General features: G+C 34.0%; 1 protein-coding gene across 1 annotated transcript in view; it reads left to right on the top strand.

The window, feature by feature from the left end:
- REEP3 (receptor accessory protein 3) overlaps positions 1-20,889 on the top strand; it is an 81,279-nt gene that overhangs the window by 25,322 nt on the left and 35,068 nt on the right. Inside the window, exon 2 of the mRNA XM_019731789.3 lies at positions 7,786-7,858. Coding sequence (XP_019587348.1) covers positions 7,786-7,858 — 73 coding nt within the window. The remainder of the gene's footprint in view (positions 1-7,785; positions 7,859-20,889) is intronic.

Raw genomic sequence — 20,889 nt, forward strand, 5'->3', positions numbered from 1 at the left:
GAAGATGGAGAATTCAGAAGCTCAAATTCTTGGGCCCCACATCCAAAGATTCTCATCCCCAATTAATTCTTATACACAGACAGATTTGGGAGCTACTGAACCATTTATAGAAAATGCTTTTCAAATAGTTCTCAAGGGCTTAAGATTCCTCAGAGGATTCTACAGTCAATGAAATTAAGTTCTTTAAGGACAGCTTAATTCCATTTGTTTCTTATTAATTTGCATGTGTCTCTTATTTATTGAGGTTCCTAAGAAAGATTTCCTTTGAAGGAAAAAGACTACTTTGGAAAAAAGTCATAAAACTATTGTTACAAGACAGACTATTTTTACTATCCCTTATTGTTTAAAATTCTGATTCTGTTTTTAAAATTCATGAGACTTTTAATATTAGGGACCTAATATTCAAACAGAATTGAAGTGAACTGTGATACAAGACAGTATCATAGTTCTTGCCCTCTTTCCCTTTATCTTGCACGAAGCCCTTTGTGAACTTGTTTGCCATAATAGCCTGCCTGTTTTGATTTCACTAAATTCTGTGAATTCCTTCTAGAGTGTGTCCTTGTCCTCCAGATAGAAATATACTATAGTTTCCCTTGACTAAAACACAGGCTCACATAGGCAGTGGTGTGCCGGCAATGCTTAAAAACTGGGGAAAAGGGGACTGAGTCATATCATTTGCTAATTTCCATGGCATAAATACTCCCTACAATAATAGCCTATTTCAAGCTCCCAATGTGATGTCATTGAATGTGGAGCTGGGAAGAGATACACACAGCATACTTAGTATTTCCACCATACACAGAGTATAGATGTAAATAAGTTTAAGAACATAGCAAAATATAGAAAATAATTAAGAAATGATGAGGTTCTAAGTATTTACTGTTTTGGTTATTAATGTTTTCTCTTTAAAAATTATTCTACTGTAAGATATCAAAGAAACTGTTTTCATGCTTACCTTTGAGGAAATAGGTGGTTTGAAAATGGGAGAAGACTTTTACTTTGCCTTTTCTATCTTATTCTATTGGGTAAATTAACCTATGATTAATTTATGAGCAAAATGGTATTCAATGGCAAACAACAAAAATGGTATTCAAAAAGCTTTCTAGGTGATTTTGATGTGTGGTAAATTGGGGAACCACTGGGTGGTTCCCAGTTACAGCTACCTAAACTGAAAAATGTTTTTCTTCGTTCTCTGGCACCTTAGAGTTGAATTTTGTGCTTAATTGCAATGACTGCATTTTAACTACTTGTGCACTGTCATATTCTTTCAATTTATTTGAGAAATCTTTTGCCAATTGTATATGTTGAAATATAAAGAAAAATAAGAAAAGACTAGAAAAATAATAGCAATCAAAGTAGAAAATCAAAATCTGGTGAATACAAATATATAAATATGCCGATTGTAAGGCCCACCATAGTTGATATAGTTGAACAACAGATTTATCATATGAGCTTCCTGTCATTCAGGAGTGAGGGAAATAATATAATTACATTATTGTGAGATAGAATGGCATCATTTTCTCAAAGCTAAGCTTTGCCTTGTAGTGAATTCCATAGTAAATCTCACACATGAAATTTCATATATAGGGACACTAATAGACAATATACAATACCCTTAACATGATTCCTATAGTATTTCGTATGGCAATTTCTTATAATATACTTCAAGAAAAAACAAGAATGTAATATTAAAAAGCAACTCAGTTAAAGTGACTTTTCCCTCAAAGGAGATAGGTATAATAGTTTAGGAATAAAATCTGGTGGTCGAGCTTGATCCAAATTCCTACAGGAGTAAAGATTTAGAACAAGGATGGCAAAAAATGGCAAATAAGTCTACTCAGCTCCTGTCTTTTGTTGGTTTGAGCTTTATGGTGCTGTGCTGACAAGGATTTTCAGATGAGGGTCAGCAGGAAAGAGTGCAGTGAATGACTAGCAATCTCTGTCTGGGTCACAGGCATGGAAGTAGCAGAAAGATCTCTGCATGTTTGCCATTCTTATGCCAGGCTATCTTATGTAAATGTCCCTCATCTCAGACAGTCTTTAGTGTAAACTGGATTGCAGACCAAAGGGATTTATACTCGTTGATAAGGGCCTGGAGTGTTGGATTTTGCTCTCTGACAGTATAGATGGTATCTATGTTAATTGTGACTAACTCAACCTAATGATCCTGGTACATCTGTCTTTGGTCGTTCTGATTTTTGATCCTATAATTTATTTAACATTAGCTATCTTACTTTAGTTCATTTTTAGTCTCATCGAGTTGTTTTTTGGTCCTTTAGTGCAATAGAACACCATAATTATGATTTGGGAAGCTGGGGCAAGCATGATTCTGAAAGGAGGGGAATAAAGAGAATTTGCCAAGTAATTTCTGTATGAGCATGGTCATATTACATATTGGTATTATATAGTTTATTATCAGCTATAAGCTATTTGTCATATTTACTTTTAATAAACTACAATTTAAAATTTTATACTATTAGAGAGGTAATTTGTAATCTAAAGGCAATTTTAGGAGAAATTAAAATAGTTCAAAAATTAAATATTAACATCATTGTAATATTTTGGGATTTTTTTTCTTTTAGTAGCAATTTATATATTGCATGATTGTTCTAATCCATATTTTATCTTAGGAACCTAGTTTATCTGTTGAAAAAAATACCTACTTGACTCTTTAGTTAATTCACCCTTTTGATATTTTTTCTTATTCTATTTTTAAAAGTCCTTAAATGGGTATTTTCATGCGTTCCTTGTAAGAATATAAATTTATGTTACTCTTCTAAAGAGCAGTTTGGTGATATATATCAAAAACCTTTAAAATTTCAGCCCTTTGACCTAGTTATTCCACTTCTAGGATAATGTCACTAGGAAACAAACAGTGGTTTTTAAGTATGTATTTTCGAGTGAGTGTGTCTAGCTTTGAATCAAGCCAGTAAACTTAGAAGCTATATGACATTGGGTTAATTTCTTAACTTCTACAAACCTCGGTCTTCACATCTGTAAAACAGGTATAAAAATAGCACTAGCTCTTAAGTGTTATTGTGAGAATTAAATGAAGTGGTATACGGAAAGAGCTTAACATCCTGCCTAGTATAAAATGTCGATAAATAGTTGCTGTTATTAGTAATCATAGAAATGTTGTTCATCATAGCATTAAAATAGTGGACATGTTAGGAATGATTTGAATATTTTCATTCATATGGGCGAATATTGTACTATGTAATTGTTAATGGATGCGCTTAAAGAATATTTAAGATATAAGAAAATGTTCATAATGTAACATTTAATGAAAGGACAAGATAAAAATCTATATGCTCTAAGATGTCAATTAATTATACTTAAATTATGTTATGAAATATATTTTGAAAATGTTGTCTTTAAACTATGTTGTTTTAAAATATAGGAAAAAACTGGAAAATATAATACCAAAATATTAAGAACAGATCACTGTTAATAATTCTTAAAACTGGGTGATAGGGGGATTTATTATATCAATACTATTCTATTTCTATTCTGTTTTCATTTTTCATAATATTTTTTTTTTAAAAGAATGACAATAGTAGATAAAAAAGAAAGAAGTTTAAATTCTTGGAATTACTGCTTCATAACTTGTTTAACTGTAAATTAACTCTTGTTAGTTTTGTTATTTAGTTATTATTGATACTTGTGTAAGGTTTTTAAAGCATTTGAGGGAATGATAATATTAGACTTGTGAAAGTTTGCTAAAAATTATAACAAATTGTGTGTGTGTGTGTGCAGAAACACCTTTAACAAAAAAGAAAGATGGTTCATTTGTTATTGGAATTACTAGTGATTTTTACTGTCTTTTTTAATACTTTTCTACATCTTCCAAAAATTCTGTAGTAAGCTGTTTTTAGCATCTTAATCACAAAAAGAAGCTTTAATCAATTTTTTATGAAATGATGCTAGTAATTTTTATGCTTCATGACATTTCTCTAGTATTGAGAGCACTCTTACTAGTTACTTCTGAGATACACCTTTGAACATGCTATTTATTATTCTCTAAAATAATTTTGATGAAGGATGCATTGTGTCTGAACATCTGTCCAAAAATAGCTAATTCAAGTATTTCCCATGTATGAAAAATGAAACAAGGACCATTTCCACTACTGCATTTCCATAAATTTTATTTCCTTTTTAAATAGTGTAAGATTTTCAATATAGCCAGTGTTCATATAGGCAACTTTACCTTAGTGGGAGGGAAGGGTGTCATGAGTATTTTGGCAAAATTCTCCCTCTTTAGGCAAAATTAAGACTAAGAGGAAATGAGTAACTATTTCTTCTGCCTCTATAACTGAAACAGTATTCAAATTTATAGGTGAATTTTATTTGTAGCAAATAATTCCTTTTATAAACCTGAAGTTTATCTTGTGTGTGGCCTTCTAAAATAAACTTTGATTTTATACACTGTGTTCAGGCTTTGGCTTTGTGCCCGACCTCCAAGGTTGCGAATATCTACAGTAGGACTCAACATTAAGAAAAAATAAACCAAAAAAAAAAAACGCTATATAATCTTACACACATTAGTAATAAATTACTCAGTAATATTCACATTGGAGCCATAATAAATTATAATATTAATAGTGTCGGTCCTTAAAAATGGTCCCAATATTCACTAAGACATTTATAATCTTTCCCATGTTCCAAATGAAATACATTACTGCTTTCTACTCTTACAATAGTTAGGTGTTAGGGATATTGTGTGACTGGTTCTATTCAATACAGAAATTTAAAAATAAAGGCAAAGCACCTGTATGCATAGTATCAACTAGCACCAAATCCTTACTATATATGTGAAAATTACCTGTTTTGGGAGTCAGTTATATTCTTAAAAAAATACATCAATCCAAAATAGAATATGCTAAAGGCAAAATGACTAATCCTGACAAACTCTAAAGTTCAAAATAAAAGTAATTTAAAAGTCTACGGAGGAGGGTTGGGAGGGAGTGAATTAATTAAGCAAGAAAAAAATGGAAGAAAAGAAAAGAGAGGAGGAAAGATGAGGGTAGGAGGCATTGCAGGCAAGAAGCAGTTATTCCAAGACTGAAATAGAAATACAAGAGGCATACTGAGGAAATCATGTAGGAACAGGTGCTTTATATAAAGTAGTGGTTTTCAAATTATGCTCTGATGATCCCCCACAGGGGCTGGTCAGCAAGAGGGTGAGGAGGCCAGCTACTGAAGTCTTTAAAGCAAGGCGATGTTGCAAGTGTGTTAGGAAGAGTGATCTGACAGTGGAGCCACAGTAATGTGTTGGGAAACTTCATATTCAGTAAGTCAGATGCCATGACATGAGCCTAAATGTATGTATTATCAGCCACTGGTTTGAAACTAAAAGAGGAGGGAGGATGGTTGGACTCTCACCAGGGAAAGACCAGCAGGGCTGGGTTGCAAAGTGGGTGGGTGTTGTAGCAGCGGAAGGAGGAGTCAAAGATCCATCCGGTGATAAAACTGAAGACTCTCATGTTGAATTTAAATTCACTGGTACTAAATTATAGGGGAATATCGAAGATATTACATTGATTTTACCCAAATTCTTAAGGGAAATACAACATGGATTTAAATTATTAACTTAAATATGTAAACTGTACCTATGATGGCTAACTAGGGGATTACAGCTGTGTCAGCAGTGAGGATGAACACAGAGCAGACCTGGGTGGGAGTTGTGTTCTCGTTTACACCTTGGTTCTTAAGGTAATAGCTTTCTTAGAAGTCACTACTCTGGAAAGCCTCTGTGCCTTGTGTGGTTGCGGGGGGAGAGCTGAGTTAAATTGAAAAGCCCTAGGCTCTCCGGCACAGCTAAAAATCCTATATCTAGAGTCTGGGATTGGCTTCTGGTGAAGTAGCGTTCACAGGGTAGTATTATTAGGTAAGGCAGAAATTGTTAATGATATGGCTTCCAGTTGGTAAGAATAAAATCCCCAGCAGGAGAAGACTTGGTATTCATCTGACCTGGTGACATCAGCCCCAAAGCCAGTGGTTAGCTTTGTGAGGGACAGGAAAGTCACCAGGGATTTACGGCCCCTCCCCCTCCTCGAAAAAAAAACCCAAAAACTATAAATGAACTAAAAACATAGAGATGTAGATATTTACTTGCTCTCAGTATAAGAAAGCCTTAATATAAACGGAAACATTTAATATAAAAGTTCATAAATATACAATATGTATTATGGGCTGAATTCACCCCCCCCTCCATGATTTATATGTTGAAGTTCTAACAGCCAATACTTCTGAATGTGACTATATTTGGAGATAAGGTATTTAAAGAGGCAATTAAGTTAAAATGAGGTCCTTATTGTGGGCCTTAATCCAATATGATTTACAAGACAAAGAGATGAGAAGCAGAGATTAGGATACACAGAGACCAAGGGATGACCCTGTGAGAACATAGTGAAAAAGTGGCCATCTGCTATCCAAGGAGATAGGCCTCAGAAGAAACCAGACCTGCCAACACCTTGATCTTAGACTTCTAGCCTCCAGAACTCTGAGAAAAATATCTGTTGTTTAAGCCACTCAGTCTGTGCTATTTTTTTTGTGGCAGCCCTAGCTAGTATAATAGAATCGGTATTTCAGCAACTTCATGAACAAAAATCAAAAGATAATAGTAACCTAGAAAAATATTGGTTAACATAAATAAAATAGACAAATAAGGGCCTAGACTCCAGTAACAGTGAGCATACCAAGCACCCAGGACACATCACAACTAGGAAGTGAATATCAATATACACAGAAATGTTTTTCACGGTATTATGTGCAATAGCAAAAACCTAGAAAACCAAACACCTATAAATACATTATTATTTAAATAAACAATAGGAAGCGCAATGTGGAATGTAATGATGATACTGAGAATAATACTGTAGAATAATATATGAAGACAAGAAATTCCCTGATGTATTATGTGAAAATGCCAATCATAAGCCATTTATATACAGTGTCATGCCATTTCTGAGGCTGTCCTTTCATTACGATTGGCATTTTTCACATAATACATCAGGGAATTTTTTGTCTTCATATATTATTCTACAGTATTATTCTCAGTATCATCATTACATTACATATCATACTTGGATCTGGGATTTGGTGAAATAATCATAATAGATGGCATTTTAAAAAGTCCTATTTATGATTTAATCGTTTTTTAAATGCTTCGTTATTTTAACTCATCTTGTAATAAATATATCAAGTATTGTTTCACAGCACTGTCGTTATAATTAGAAGCCAGTGCTTCTCAAACTAATGTAGTGAAGGACTACTTTCTCCTTGCTACAGATTTTGTGTGTGTGTGTGTGTGTGTGTGTGTGTGTGTGTGTGTGTTTACATTTTAGCTATATGACACATGGATAAAAGTAGGATTTTGCCTACAATAAAGTGTCTGGTTATCTCTGACTGGTAGGGTTGGGACAATTTATTTTTCCCCAATTTTCTTTTTTTTTCCTCGCAATTTTCTGCATTTTCTAATTCTTCTTCAAGGAACCACAGAATATTTTTTGTAATGAGAAAAAATGTTTTAAACGGCAGTTTAAAAAGAAAATCTTTTTTTCCCATGAAACTGTATCTGGAATATTGAAATTGTCTTTTATTTTTTAAAAAAGTGTACTTTCACTTTGCTTTTCTGAGTGGGTTTACTTTATACACAAATTTGCTTTCATACAAATTTACACTGTCATGTGTTTTCCATGTACTTTTTACTTTTCTGTTAGGTGATATTTTCATGAGTAGTTAAAAGCGTTGTTTGATTAGTCTTCTCATACTTTTTACTTTTAGGTTGGTGTTTGGAATGCTGTATCCTGCATATTATTCATACAAAGCTGTGAAAACAAAAAATGTGAAGGAATATGTAAGTATAGTTTTATGAGTAATTAATTCTAGTTTAATGTATCCATTATATACCAGACTAGAAAATTTGTCATTATTTTAGAAACAGCTGGAATAATGTTTTGGGTTAAAGATGTAATACAAATGTGAAGTTCTGAAACTAGTCTTTTTTAAAACTAATTTTGAATATAATTTCCAAAGTGGAGTGTCAAAAATAGTTCACTGTCAGTTCACATTTAAATACGTATTCTCAGATGAGTAATTGGATATCTCTTATTCATTTGGTCTGTAAGTTCCAGTACAATAAGAGGTTGGGGGGATCGTCTGTTTTTTAGCCTTGTAAATTTATAGGCACACTGAGAATATACTACCTCTCTGTCCCCCAAACCTTTTCCTTCTTTCGTAGGTGTTTTGTTATTTTCTAATTAATTCAAATATGCAGATACCTCATCACTACTGACAATTGCAGTCTTTATTCCTTTTGAATCAGATTCTGTTTGTAGTGATTTCTTCTTCAGTCCTCAGTGTTTCTTTTTCAGTTTCCTTTTCCCCATTCCTTAATTTTTTTTTTTACTTTCATTGTTTTTATTTTTTACACATTTCTGTTCCCATATTGTTTGTTTAATAGTAAATGGCCTTCCCCACCTAAGTTTACTATTTGTGATGAAGTGAATTTTCAGACACTAGTAGAAGCATAGTTTATTAGTGGTTATTCAACAGGGGTAGGCAGTACTGAGATAACTGCACATCAATAACTATGGTTCTTTTTTCATTGAGGTGACATTCACATAACATTAAATGAACTATTTCATAGTGAGCAATTCAGTAGCACTTAGTACATTCCAAAATAAGCATCATACCCATTAAGCATTTACTCCCTCCACCTAGCCCCTTGCAACCACCAATCTGTTTACTGTTTGTATGCATTTACCTATTCTGGATATTTCATGTTAATGGAATCATAGAAGATGTGAGCTTTTGTGTCTGGCTTCCTTCACTTAGCCTGTTTTCAAGACTCATCCACCTTGTAGCACGTATCAGTATTTTATTCCTCTTTATGGCTGAATAATATTCCACTCCGACAACATTGTTTCTCCATTCATCCATTGACAGATATCTGGATTGTTTATCTACCTTTTGGCTATTACGAATAGTGTTTCTATAAACATTCATGTACAAGGATTTATTTGAATACCTGTTTTCAGTTTTTTAAGGTATATAGCCATGGTTCTTTGTAAGGGATCTCGGATGGTAGCCTCAGCAAATTATCAAAGATCAGGTGATGATTCTTTATTTATGTGTTTTTGGGGGGAGGAGGCTATGAACCTTTTATAACTAACCCATTCTATTGAATTTCTGTAGTCATTTTTTATTTTATGTAAAACTAATTTTTGAACTGAAGTATATACACATCAATCAGAATGGTAGAATATATCTAGCAGAGGTAGAGAAATTACTTAGTTGAGCTCTGAAATTTGTCTATCCTTTTATTATATAGCTGTCTGTTAGATCTAGGATTGGTAAAATCATATTAAGAGATGGAACCACGTTAAGTCCTAGTAATATAAAGTAATTTTACAAATGGCTTGAAGGGACATATTTTAATGTATATTATAATCAATTCTTTAAGTATTGTTTTATAGTACTGTCATACGTTCATTTTTAGAAACAAGCACTTATCCTCTATTAATAGTTATTTTCTATTAATAGTGATTCTCAAGCTACCTATACTAAAAAAACAGTTTTTTGTTTTTTAATTTCCAATAAGTCATAGACCAATACTTTTGTAAAATAAAATTAAAAAACTGTTCGCTAGAAAAATGACATGAAAACTAAAAAACGTGAAATACAATCCAAGCGTTTTTATTACTAGATTCAATAGACATGAAATTACTGTCAATTTTTGTACTTAAAGCAAAACAGTAACACTTCACAGCCTTGCACTAGTCCATAAATGACACTTTGCCCTACTATGTAATATTTTAATTGGAATTCCCTATTGAAAGATAAAAATATGAGTTGCTTGTCATTTCCAAACACCATGAAAATATGGGAGCATACTACTGGCCAGTCCTGAATAAATGTACTGGCCAAAACATTCCTCCTTATTTGGAGTCTTTGTGATACTATTAATAAATGAGATTTTTTTTTCTGAATCTCATTAACTGTATACTTGAAGTATTGGGTGATATATTTCTCAACCTCGGGCCCATTTCACTTATAAAGTTTTATATACCCAGGATATGAAATAACTGGTGTGCTTCTGTGTGTGTCTTTGTGTATATATTTGAGCTTATGGTAGTCTATCTTCCCTTACAAGTCTGCGTGATTTTGTTGGGGAAAAAAATTAAGTACAAATTGCAAATGAAATTTAGATGAGAAGCTTGAATAATATGAGGATATATCAGCAGGCACACAAATACCATTCCCTAAAATAAAAAAAGATAACAATAAGAAATATGAAGGTATAATAAATTGTGATACAAAGAAATAAGCCTGTCATGTGTAAATTAATGTAAAAGAGCACAAAAGATGGTGTTATTTAGGGATTGGCCTAAGAACCACTATAAAAATACTTGTTCATTTCTTACTGGGCATCAATTTAACTTTGTTAATTTTTGAAGACTTAGAAACATGGATTTATGCATTTTATTCCCTTAATACAACACTCAAATTTTTATTACCTAATTATTCTATAAATTTGGGATTGATAACATGTTCTAACCCTGAAATTTTAATTCTGCTTCATTAATTAAATATAGTTTAACCTATAGAAGAGAATGCTTTAACATTCTTACTCAAACTGATGGAAATACTGTAAAACTTGATATGTGTTAATGTATATACATGTGTATGTACTAGATATATACTTCACATATTGCCTTGTCTAAAAACAGTTGTTTTTAGAAAATAACTCATTATTAGCAAAGTAGGAATTATCTGTACCTAATTTTGCTATAGTTTTGTGACTCTAAAAGAAGTTTTCTTAATAATCCTTTTGGGAATATCAAAAGAATAAGTAATTGAAGAGAAACTTCAATTATTGGCGAAGTAGAAAGGCAGGTGGCTGGAGTTGGTTTGACATTTACATGATAATCAACTCTGCTTCACAGATAAAATGAGAGCTAAAAGCAAAAATGGTCAGGCACTAGGACAGGAAAGGCAGGTCATCAGCCTTTACAGGGAAATAGTGTGGTACAACTCTGAAGACCTACTGGTGAACAAGTTGCCTGCCATTAAGGCTGCTAAATAGCCTAAACTGAGATATGTTGGAATAACAACATCTCACATTTATGTAATTCCCTACCAATTTCAGAATATTTTTGTATATTACTGTTTCCAATTGCTTCTTCAACAAATTACCAAACACTTATTTGCTTAAATTAACACAAATTTATTTTCTTACAGTCCTAAAGTTCAGAAATCTGAAATGGATCCACAGGGCTACATTTCTTCCGGAGGCTCCAGGAGGAAAATCTGTTTCCTTACCTTTTCTAGCTTCTGCAGGCTGCTCACATTTCTTGGCTTATGGCTCTAGTCCTCCATCTTCAAAGTGAGAAATTTTGGGCTGAGACCTTTTCACACTGGAATCTCTCTGGTTCTCTCTTCTGCCTCCCTGCTCCACTTATAAGAACGCTGGTGATGTCATTGGGCCCTCCTGAATAAGTTAGGATCATCTCCCCATCTCAAGGTCAGCTGATTAGCAGCCTGAGTTCCATCAGCAACCTGATTTCTCCTTTACCATGTCACAAAATATTCACAGGTTCCAGGGATTTGGACATGGACCTCTTTGGGGAAGGCGGACTTTCTGCATACCACACTATCTTACTGGTTCTCACTACAACTATATAAAGTAGGTAGGGAAAATCTTCTACTATTATGGGCTCTGAGAAGTGAATTAACTTGCCCAGGGTCACATGGATCATTAAGGCAGGAATGGTTCCAGATTGAATATCTTCAGCTTCTAATATGTTATTCTTTCTCTTCTACCTTTAGAAAAGTAGGTGAGGATCCTAGCTTCATGACAAAGTTGAAATAGCTTTCACAACCAGCCAGTGAATGTGCTTCTCATTAATTCCAAGGTAGACTTTCAGGGGCCACAGCTATATGGATATTTTCCAAGGGCAATGAGGCAGCTTAACCAGTACTAAGGCAGAACCTATAAGCGTCTAAATCAACTGTGATCAAAATGGTTGACGATGAAATTGGAAGGTTTTGAAAGTTCTGTAAAGTCTTGGCAGTTCTTTATTTCCAACCTAAATTTACTTCTGATAAAAATTTTGAATACTACTTTCTTACTGAGTTTCACCTAAACTTAGTTATCCAATTTAATCTTCAGTTATAACAGTTTTATCAGAACTTTGTTCTCATAAAGTTTTCCTGTATGGTGATCCCATCCAAATTTGCTTTGTCTTGCAGTTTCTTAGTAAAATTAATCTTCTTAAAATCTCCCTGTTATATTTTTAATAGCCTCTTATACTATCTGGTATTATATTATTTATTTGTATACGTGTGTGTCTTCCCCACCATAGAGAGTTTTGTTGTTTTTTTAATTGCTATATTCCCATACCTAGATCAGTACATGGTATATGGTAGGCACTCAATATTTTTTGAATGAACAAATAAGAAAAGGAAGAAGAGTTGACTTTTAAGCCTATCAGGTATTAAGTTGTGTTTACAAGAGTGTACATTTCTTAAGTGGGTTGCTCTAGTTTCTCAGCTTTGATTCTGCTGGGTTAAGTATACAGTCCAGTCTGACTTATCCCAAAGCCTGCATTCTTTGTGGTATTTAGTTATTACCTAAAATCCATTGATATCTACTTCAAAATTGTTTTCAGAAAGCACACAATTTTTATTAATTTACTTCTTCCCACCATAACTACTACCATTCCCTGTAAGCCTTCAAATAGTAGATTGCACCTGATAAAACAGATGCTGTGTTCAAATCAAAACACATGGAAAGTGCTGTGTATTTTGGCAACCTTCCTTTCTTCCTTTGCCTATTTTTAAAACAGAGCTTTCCTAGGATATAATTTCCTGTATAGTGTGGCTGTTATGGCCTACTTAAAGTCTTTCAGTCTTGCAGTAATTGAAACATAAACTTACTGAAGAATTAGTATGGTTTTGTGAATTTTTTCAGGCTTATACCATCTCATGACTTGAAAATAGAGTGTTTACTTCCAAGTGGTGTATAATTGCTATAGCTTTTCTAGGAAACCAGTGTTTTTATTCTAAGAATGTTGGGAAAAGTGGCAATGAAAAGATTGTCTAACAGCACATAAAAATCAAAATCAGACATTTGGTCATGAGATTTACTATGAGCAAGAACAAAGCACAGGGAAAACTCTGGGAGATTACTCTTTCAAAGGCCTAGAAATGGCCTTCTAAAACCTTATTGACTTGAGTTTTGAAAGTGATCTAATTTTTGACTGAATATTTGGGTGAAAATGAACAAGTATATCACATACTGGTTCCACAGTTCTTATCAATTGGTAAAATCTGAAGTTGCTTACTAGTTTTAGGGTGGAGATAGAAGGGGATAAAAAACATACTAAAGAACTTTTTTTTATTGTCAAGAAGTGTTCCCCAGGCATCTTTTCATTTTGGATTAAAAATACTCATTTGATTCAAGGGTTTTAATAAACGTAGGAAGTGTAAAGATTAACCCACTGATTAAGGTTGGCTTTAAAAATTTTTTTTGAAAAGTTGTTTTGTCAGGCCACATGTTAATCTGTTTAGTTTTTCTTTCTGATCTACTTTTAATTTAGTTTTTATTTTTATCAAAGTTGTATTTATAATTTTAAAATGAAACCATTTTTCAAGACATATTACGAAAAAGAACAGCTCCCCACTCTCCCCATCCCTATTTCTTTCTAGAGGGAACTACTTTCAACTGTTTTATCCGAATCCTTTAGTGTGTATGTTTCCATATCTAAATAGCATACTTATATTGCTGTTTCTTAATTTTTCAGTTGGACATCATCAGTTCACTTACTTCTATTAAAGATAATTTAGTAGTTACCCAATGTAACATTATACACATACATATTTCCCTGTCTCTATAGCTTCCCAGTGTTAGAACAGTGTAAATTGGGTTGTATCAATATTTAATGTTTACATTATTTAGGCTAAGATAGAAAGAAGCAATAGGATATACAGATAAAGAACACAGCCTCTAGAACCAGGCTGTCTTGGTTGTCATCCCAGCCCTATCCATTACTAGCTGCGTCTTTGTACAAGTTATTTGGCCTTTTTGTGCCTCAATTTCCTTATCTGTAACATGAGAACAGTAGTAGTACTTACCTTCTCAGGTGGTTGTGAGAATTATATGAGTTACCGAACATAAAGCATTTAAATCAGTATCTGTTATATAATATTTTCCACTTTGTAAACACTATTTGCTTCTGATCTGTATTCTGTCATTCCCATTCCTTTTCCACACAATAGTCTGTTTTCCTTGGTATTATTCATTGTCTGGTTTTCTGTTTTGTTTTTTGGTGTCTTGGGTTGTTTTTTTTGTTTTGTTTTTTGGTTTTGGGGTGTTTTTCCCCCATTTATTTGGTGTTCTCTGTTCTTACTGCAAATTTAGACCCAAACTCTGCCACAGTTGTGTGAATTTCTTCTTAGTGCATTCTCATCCAGTAGATACTCTGGACTCGCTCTTGTTTTACATCCTCACATTTCTTAATCTTCTGTCTTCCTCTTTCTTATTTCACGTCCTCATTTTGATGAAATGCATCCTTCCTAAGAAGGCTATTGGAGAGGTAAAATTTTTGAGATGCTAGGTTGGAAATAATTTTCCTTCAGAATTTTGAAGGCATGTTCTCCATTGTGTTTTAGTTTCTAATGCTGCTATGGAGAAGCCTGAAGCCATTCTGATTCTTACCTGCTTGTGGGATCTTTCTCTATGTCTCATTGTTTTAAAATTTCATGATGATGTGCCTTGGTGTTTGTAATTGTAATTGATTTTGCTAAACCCTCATAATCCCTTTTAATCTGGGAATCCTTTGTCCTTCCGCTGTGGGAAATTTGATTAAAATTATTTCTTTAATGATTTTCTCTACTCCATTTTCACTATTCTAACCAGGATTCCTTTTATTCACTTATATAGCCACATGGACTGATTCTGTAATTTTCTAATCTTTTTTCTCTTTCTCAGTTCTTTTTCTTTTTGCTCAATTTTATGATAGGGTTCCTCAATTTTATCTTTTCACCCTTCAGATAATCTTTTCATTTCTACTCGTGTGTGTTTAATTTCTCAGAGCTTGTTATATTCTCTGAATGTTCCTTTTTCTATAGCATTTTATTCTAATTATGTTTAAAATATCTTCCCTTTAAGGATATAAAAAATAGCTTTTTAGACATGTTCTTCTTTCTACATAATCTCTTTCCTTTAAATTCTGCTTTTGTTTGTTTCAGCCTCTAATTTTCATGTATGATTTCCTCAAATGTTAGGTGATCTTTGGTTTTCTGCTCATATTTGAGTATTATAATGAAAAGCTGATTGGAAGTCCTGTACCATGAAGAGCCTTGCCGAATGTAGTCTTCACTGTAGGGTGATCTGACTAGGCAATTGTATTTGTTCCTAGGGCTTCTGTAAGGAAATACCCCAAACTGAGTGGCTTAAAACAACAGAAATTTATTGTTTCGCAGTTCTGGAGGCTAGAAATACACAGTCAAGATGTGAACAGGCCCGCACTCCCTCTGAAACCTGTTGAGAATCCTTTCTTGCTTATTTCTAGCTTCTGGTGGTTGCCAGCAATCCTGTTGGTCCTTACCTGTTAGCTGTAGCACTTCAGTCTCTGCCTCTTGTCACATGGTGTTCTCCCCCCCGTGTGTCTGGGTGTCTGAGTCTCTCCTTCTTTTAAGGACACCGGTCTTATTGGATTAAGGGCCCACCATACCCCAGTATGAACTCAACTAATTACATCTTCAGTGACCCTATATCTAGATGAGGTCACATTCTGAGGTGTACTGGAGGTTAGAACTCTTTGTTAGTCTGCTCATCCTGTCATAACAAAATACTACGCACTGAGTAGCTTAAACAGCCCAGATTTATTTTCTCATAGTTTTGTAGGCTAGAAGTCCAAGATTTTGTAGGCTAGAAGTGCCATCAGAGTTGGTTTGGGGTGAAGTCTCTTTCTGGCTTTTTTCTGTGCCCTCATATGGCATTTCTCTATGCATGCCTGGAGCGAGATCTCTCTGGTGTCTCTTCCTCTTGTTAGGGCAGCAGGTTTTATAGAATTAGTACCCCATCCTTATGACCTCAATTAATGTTAATTACCTCCTTAAAGGACCTATTTCCAAATACAGTCTCCTTGGAGGTTAGGGCTTGGGGACTGGGGGAGGCACAATTCAGTCAGTCTATAACAGACAGACTTCAATATATCTTTCTGGGAACACAATTCCATCAATAACAACCATTTCCCTTCAAAATTATCTGTGTGTGTGTGTATACATGTACACATCTTGAAGAAATTTCTCTTGCGTCAGTCAGACTCTTCAGTGAAGACTTCCATTCTGAAAGGTACTTGATCGCTAGCACTCTGATGGGAGGATAAGGGTTGGGGGCTCTCAATATTCAATTTACAAACTTTTACTTAATCCCTATTAGCCCTACCATCAGCTGTTCCAGAGATTTGCAAATCCAGAAAACCTCTGATTCACTTTTTCCAGAGAATAAGCCTCAGGGTTCTGCTGGGGGGAAAGAGGCATCACCAGACACCTTAATGGGAGGGCGTCTAAGGTCTACTTGCTGCTTAAGCACACTTACAGTCATTCTTCCTATCTTTTGCCCTTCTTGGAACCTTTTGGGCATTCTGCAATGAAAATTGAGTTGTTTTTCAGTTTTTCCCACTGTCAGCTAATACTCCCTTTAAATTAGTTACTACTCATCCATTGCCTTCCTAGCTCCAAAAATTTTGATGCTTTCTTCTCTTCTTCTCTTCTTCTTTCTTATATTCTTCTGAACTTAAGTCTTTTTTTAAAACAAATCACTTTACTGTTGTGTTCATGAGATTTGTGGTAGGAATGCAATTAAATGTGTATATTCAATCTACCATCTTTACCCAGATTTCCAAATCGGCTTTGTTAGTGGGGTACTGTGGTATCAAATAAGACTTATTTTATCATTAACATAGGTTTTTAAAATGTGTTCATATGAGAGATAGGTTTAAATGTTAATATATATTATCATTTTTCAGTCTTTGACCATAATTTTAAATTTTAATTTTAGCTCACATATAATGAACACATGTGTACCTTGTCTTGAGCTACAGTTGTTTGTAAATCAGATTTTGATAAATAAAATTACAATTTTCTCTTGGACAGTTAAATACAGTCACTTGGGACAGCACGTTATCCTTTAATGAGGAAAATTACTTATATTTACTTAAAGTAGGTGATGAGTATTCTTTGTAAACTTAATTTTTGATGTGTCAGGTTTACTTATTTTATACATAATACATATCAGTATGTAACTTTGCTGCTGAAATCATTGACACTGTTATTATTATCAAGTGACCTATACTTTATCTTCCTTATGTTTTCTAAACATAATTCCTTTGTGATCATCTCAGAATCATTACAGTGGATCCACTTTAAAAAAACAAAAACAAAAACGAGTGTTAAATTTGATAAGTTTGTATAACTGAGGGGAGGGGTCAAAATGAATGCCTTCCAAAATTTTAAAATGTGAATTACATTACCCCTTTAGCTTTATGAAGCATATTGAAAGTATTCCCACAGTTTTCACACTAAGATGTAGCTAGCCAACCACAGTTGCCTTTTCTAGTTTCTAATGCAAATTATTTGGAAAACATACAGAAAGAAAAAAATTATCACAGGAACATTTAAATCTAAGAGGCTTTTGCTAATATCTAGGAAGAATTTTACCAACTGTATTGCCAATGGAAATAGATTTTTAAAAACAGGGACAAAAATTGTTGTTTCCATTAAAGGAAATGTTGTTAAGTAATAAGTTGGAGGGAGGCCTAACCACCTCCACCCTGATCCCTAGTGATGGAACAGCTTAAAATCATAAAAGCTACAGCAACCGAAAAATGGAACTGCCGCTACCCTCCCTGCAGGGAGAACTGTGTTCAGAGGCAGCCAGTGTGCTGCCTCCCCCGTTTCTTCAGAAACCACAAGCTTGCTTTGAAGAAAACCCCCAATAAGTTCCAAAAGGGAGAAATAATAATGGAATACAAGAGAAAATAAAAAATGCAGTACTAGACAAATTAAAAAACAAAAATGACTGTAATACATGTTACTGTTTATATTCTTGAATGTAATAGTTTTATAAGCCTTTATTTTGAAAAGGAAGAAAAATGAAACATTCAACTCACAAAGCAAGAAAAATTTCAAAATTAAAGGAATTGGTAAAGAGTAGGATGAATAAAGCTATAGAAGAGCAGAAATAAAAATATAAACAAATGAAGAGAATTACAATATCTAAGAGTTGTTCCCTTGACTTAAGTCTACTAAGATAAAAACACTTGAAATAGATAACATAGGGAGAAAAGTAGAAAATGGATGGGCAAAATGGGAAACAAGAAAGGGTTCAAGCAAGCAATGGTAAATTTAAGTGACAGAATATTAAACGTCCTAAAGATTTTTATTTAAAAACAGAATATTTTCTAGTGATACTAGATATACCAGATATTTTTCAGCTAAAGGTTACATTTTTCTATGGAGAAAAATCTCCCCTTTTACACAATACTAGGATCAACCTTTGGAATATTTAGATATATACATCATCTTTCCATTATGTAATTTTAGAAATAAAGTGCTTTACCAACTACAGCTGTAATAATCAGATTGTCAGCCAGATTGCCATCACACTGTGAAAGGGCCTCCTAAAAATATAAAAGCTAGAGCTGTTCCTGAAGATTTTAGCTAAGTAAGGAAAATAAAATCTTTCCCCAAAACCTCATGTAATTTTAAAAGCTCATGAGCAAGATGTTACTTCAGAAATGTAATACAATTGTAAAAAGGTGAAGTTCTTTTTAAAACCTATAAAAAATATTTAAATGTTGAATTACATAAATATGTGAAATTTTGTCTCTCTATTAGCTATCAGAATAAATATACATACACACCTTTTTTGTAAACCGCAGATACAAACTCTGCAGGTAAAATGAAATCTTCAAAAGGTTTTGAAAACTCACAGAAATAGATTGAGTTTGAGTAGTTTTATTTTAAAGTATTGTATTAACTTATTTCCAACAGGCATCTTTTAAATGAAGATCTAACTCTTCAGTTTTATGATGTTATATTCTTAAGATTGACAAAATAAATTATTGGAGCCAACTGGAGAAGTTTTTGCCATTAACATAATGTTTCAATATAATTTTAGCCGGTAATTAGGCTGTAGGAAGCAGATTTCTGCCTCTGTAGGAGGCAGATTTACATTTACTGTTAGGGAGGAGAATCTAAGGGGCACTTCCTCCTTGGGAAGTGAGAGAGTCCACAGAGTGGTCAGAGTCCAGATAACTGGGCTTTGGAGATGGCTAGACAACAGGGACATTCCTCATGGAACTTAGGGGTAGAAGAGCTTGTAGGCTGCACTTCCTGGGTAGTTTGCTCAAAGGTTTTGTCTGCTCAGTTGATAGTCGTGAGCAATGCCTCTGAGAAGTGGGCTAAAGGCACAGTTTATTCTACTATTTGAGCTTTTTGGTTTGGGTTTTTTGTTTTTGTTTTTGTTTTTTAATGATGATGTGTCTAAACAGTCTTACGAAATTAAGGGTACATTTTAACTCTACGTTGAATTGTCACACAAAACTGAGTTCATCATCTTTCTCCAAACCCAAGACTCTTTTTATATTCTCTTCATGAATGATACCACCTTCCTCTAGGTGATACTGTGAGAACATCCACAGAGCAGCCTCCCGCTGCAGTGTTCCTCAAACTTTAAGGAGCCTGGGAATCCCTCTAAGATCTTGTTAAAATACAGATTCTGAATTAGTAAGTCCGGCCTGGGTTTGAGATTCTGCATTTCCAAGAGGCTCCCAGGTAATGCCAATGCTGCTGATCTATAAAGCACAGTTCAAGTAGCAAGAATTTTGTGCATGTTCTCAACTGTGGTTACACATCAAAAACACTCATGGAACTTGCTTTTTAAACACCTAGCTGCCTTCTTTCTGCACATTGTGGTGATCGGGCCTGGGAATCTATATAAGATTTTTTTAATACCCAAGTAATTCTTCGCCACAGCCAAGTTGAAAAATCATTGATTAACAAGTATTTTATTGTGAAAAGAGTAATTACCACATTGTGCTTCTTAAATATGTTTATATATGCACATGGGCACTAAATAACAAATAGTTTGTTTTAGAAACGTCTATGTATAAATGGACTGATTAACAACTTGGAATCTGTTTTAGAAAAATAGTATTTTAACAACATTAACCATATGATACAATGGGGGGGGTAAGGATATTGAGTTAGACTTTATCCTAGTTTTCATGATGTAAAGCTGGCCATACACAATTTTTACGTAAGTGTAGTTTCCCTTTAGAATCACCCACCTTTCTTTCTGTGGCTTTCTCCAGACTCTTTGTTCCTCTCATCATGCTAACCCAGGGCCTTTGTGCTGTCTTGTACTCTGCACCCAGCCAGCCCTTCCTGACCCCAAGTATCCCGAGCTCTGTCACTTGCCTCTCTCTCCTCAGTTCTCTGTGTGAGGTTGATTGTACATGCTTTTGAAGGAAAGTAATTTGATAACACAGGCTCATTTTCAGTCATGACAGAGATTAATTCTTCCTGGAGTTTCTTTGCTTCTCAGGATGACTGTGTTTTCCCATGTGGTATGAAGGCTGGTTCTTACTCTGAATGATTATTGCATGTTTAAAGTATGCTCTGGAGCCTATAATATAAAGCTACAACTTGTACGTAAAGAGTAATATCTTACTTAAATAAAGAATGAAATTTTTCACTTACTGTGTTAGTCAAAATCTTGCCAGTCACCTGAGGAAAGGCGCATACCCTTTAGCGGCTAGGTTAGTTCCCTTGTGGAAAGAGCAATATGGAACGATGTGAAAACAGATGAGGAAC

The sequence above is a fragment of the Rhinolophus sinicus genome, chromosome 15 (assembly GCF_057876585.1).
Source record: "Rhinolophus sinicus isolate RSI-liver-muscle chromosome 15, RSI-T2T, whole genome shotgun sequence".
Lineage (NCBI taxonomy): Eukaryota > Metazoa > Chordata > Mammalia > Chiroptera > Rhinolophidae > Rhinolophus > Rhinolophus sinicus.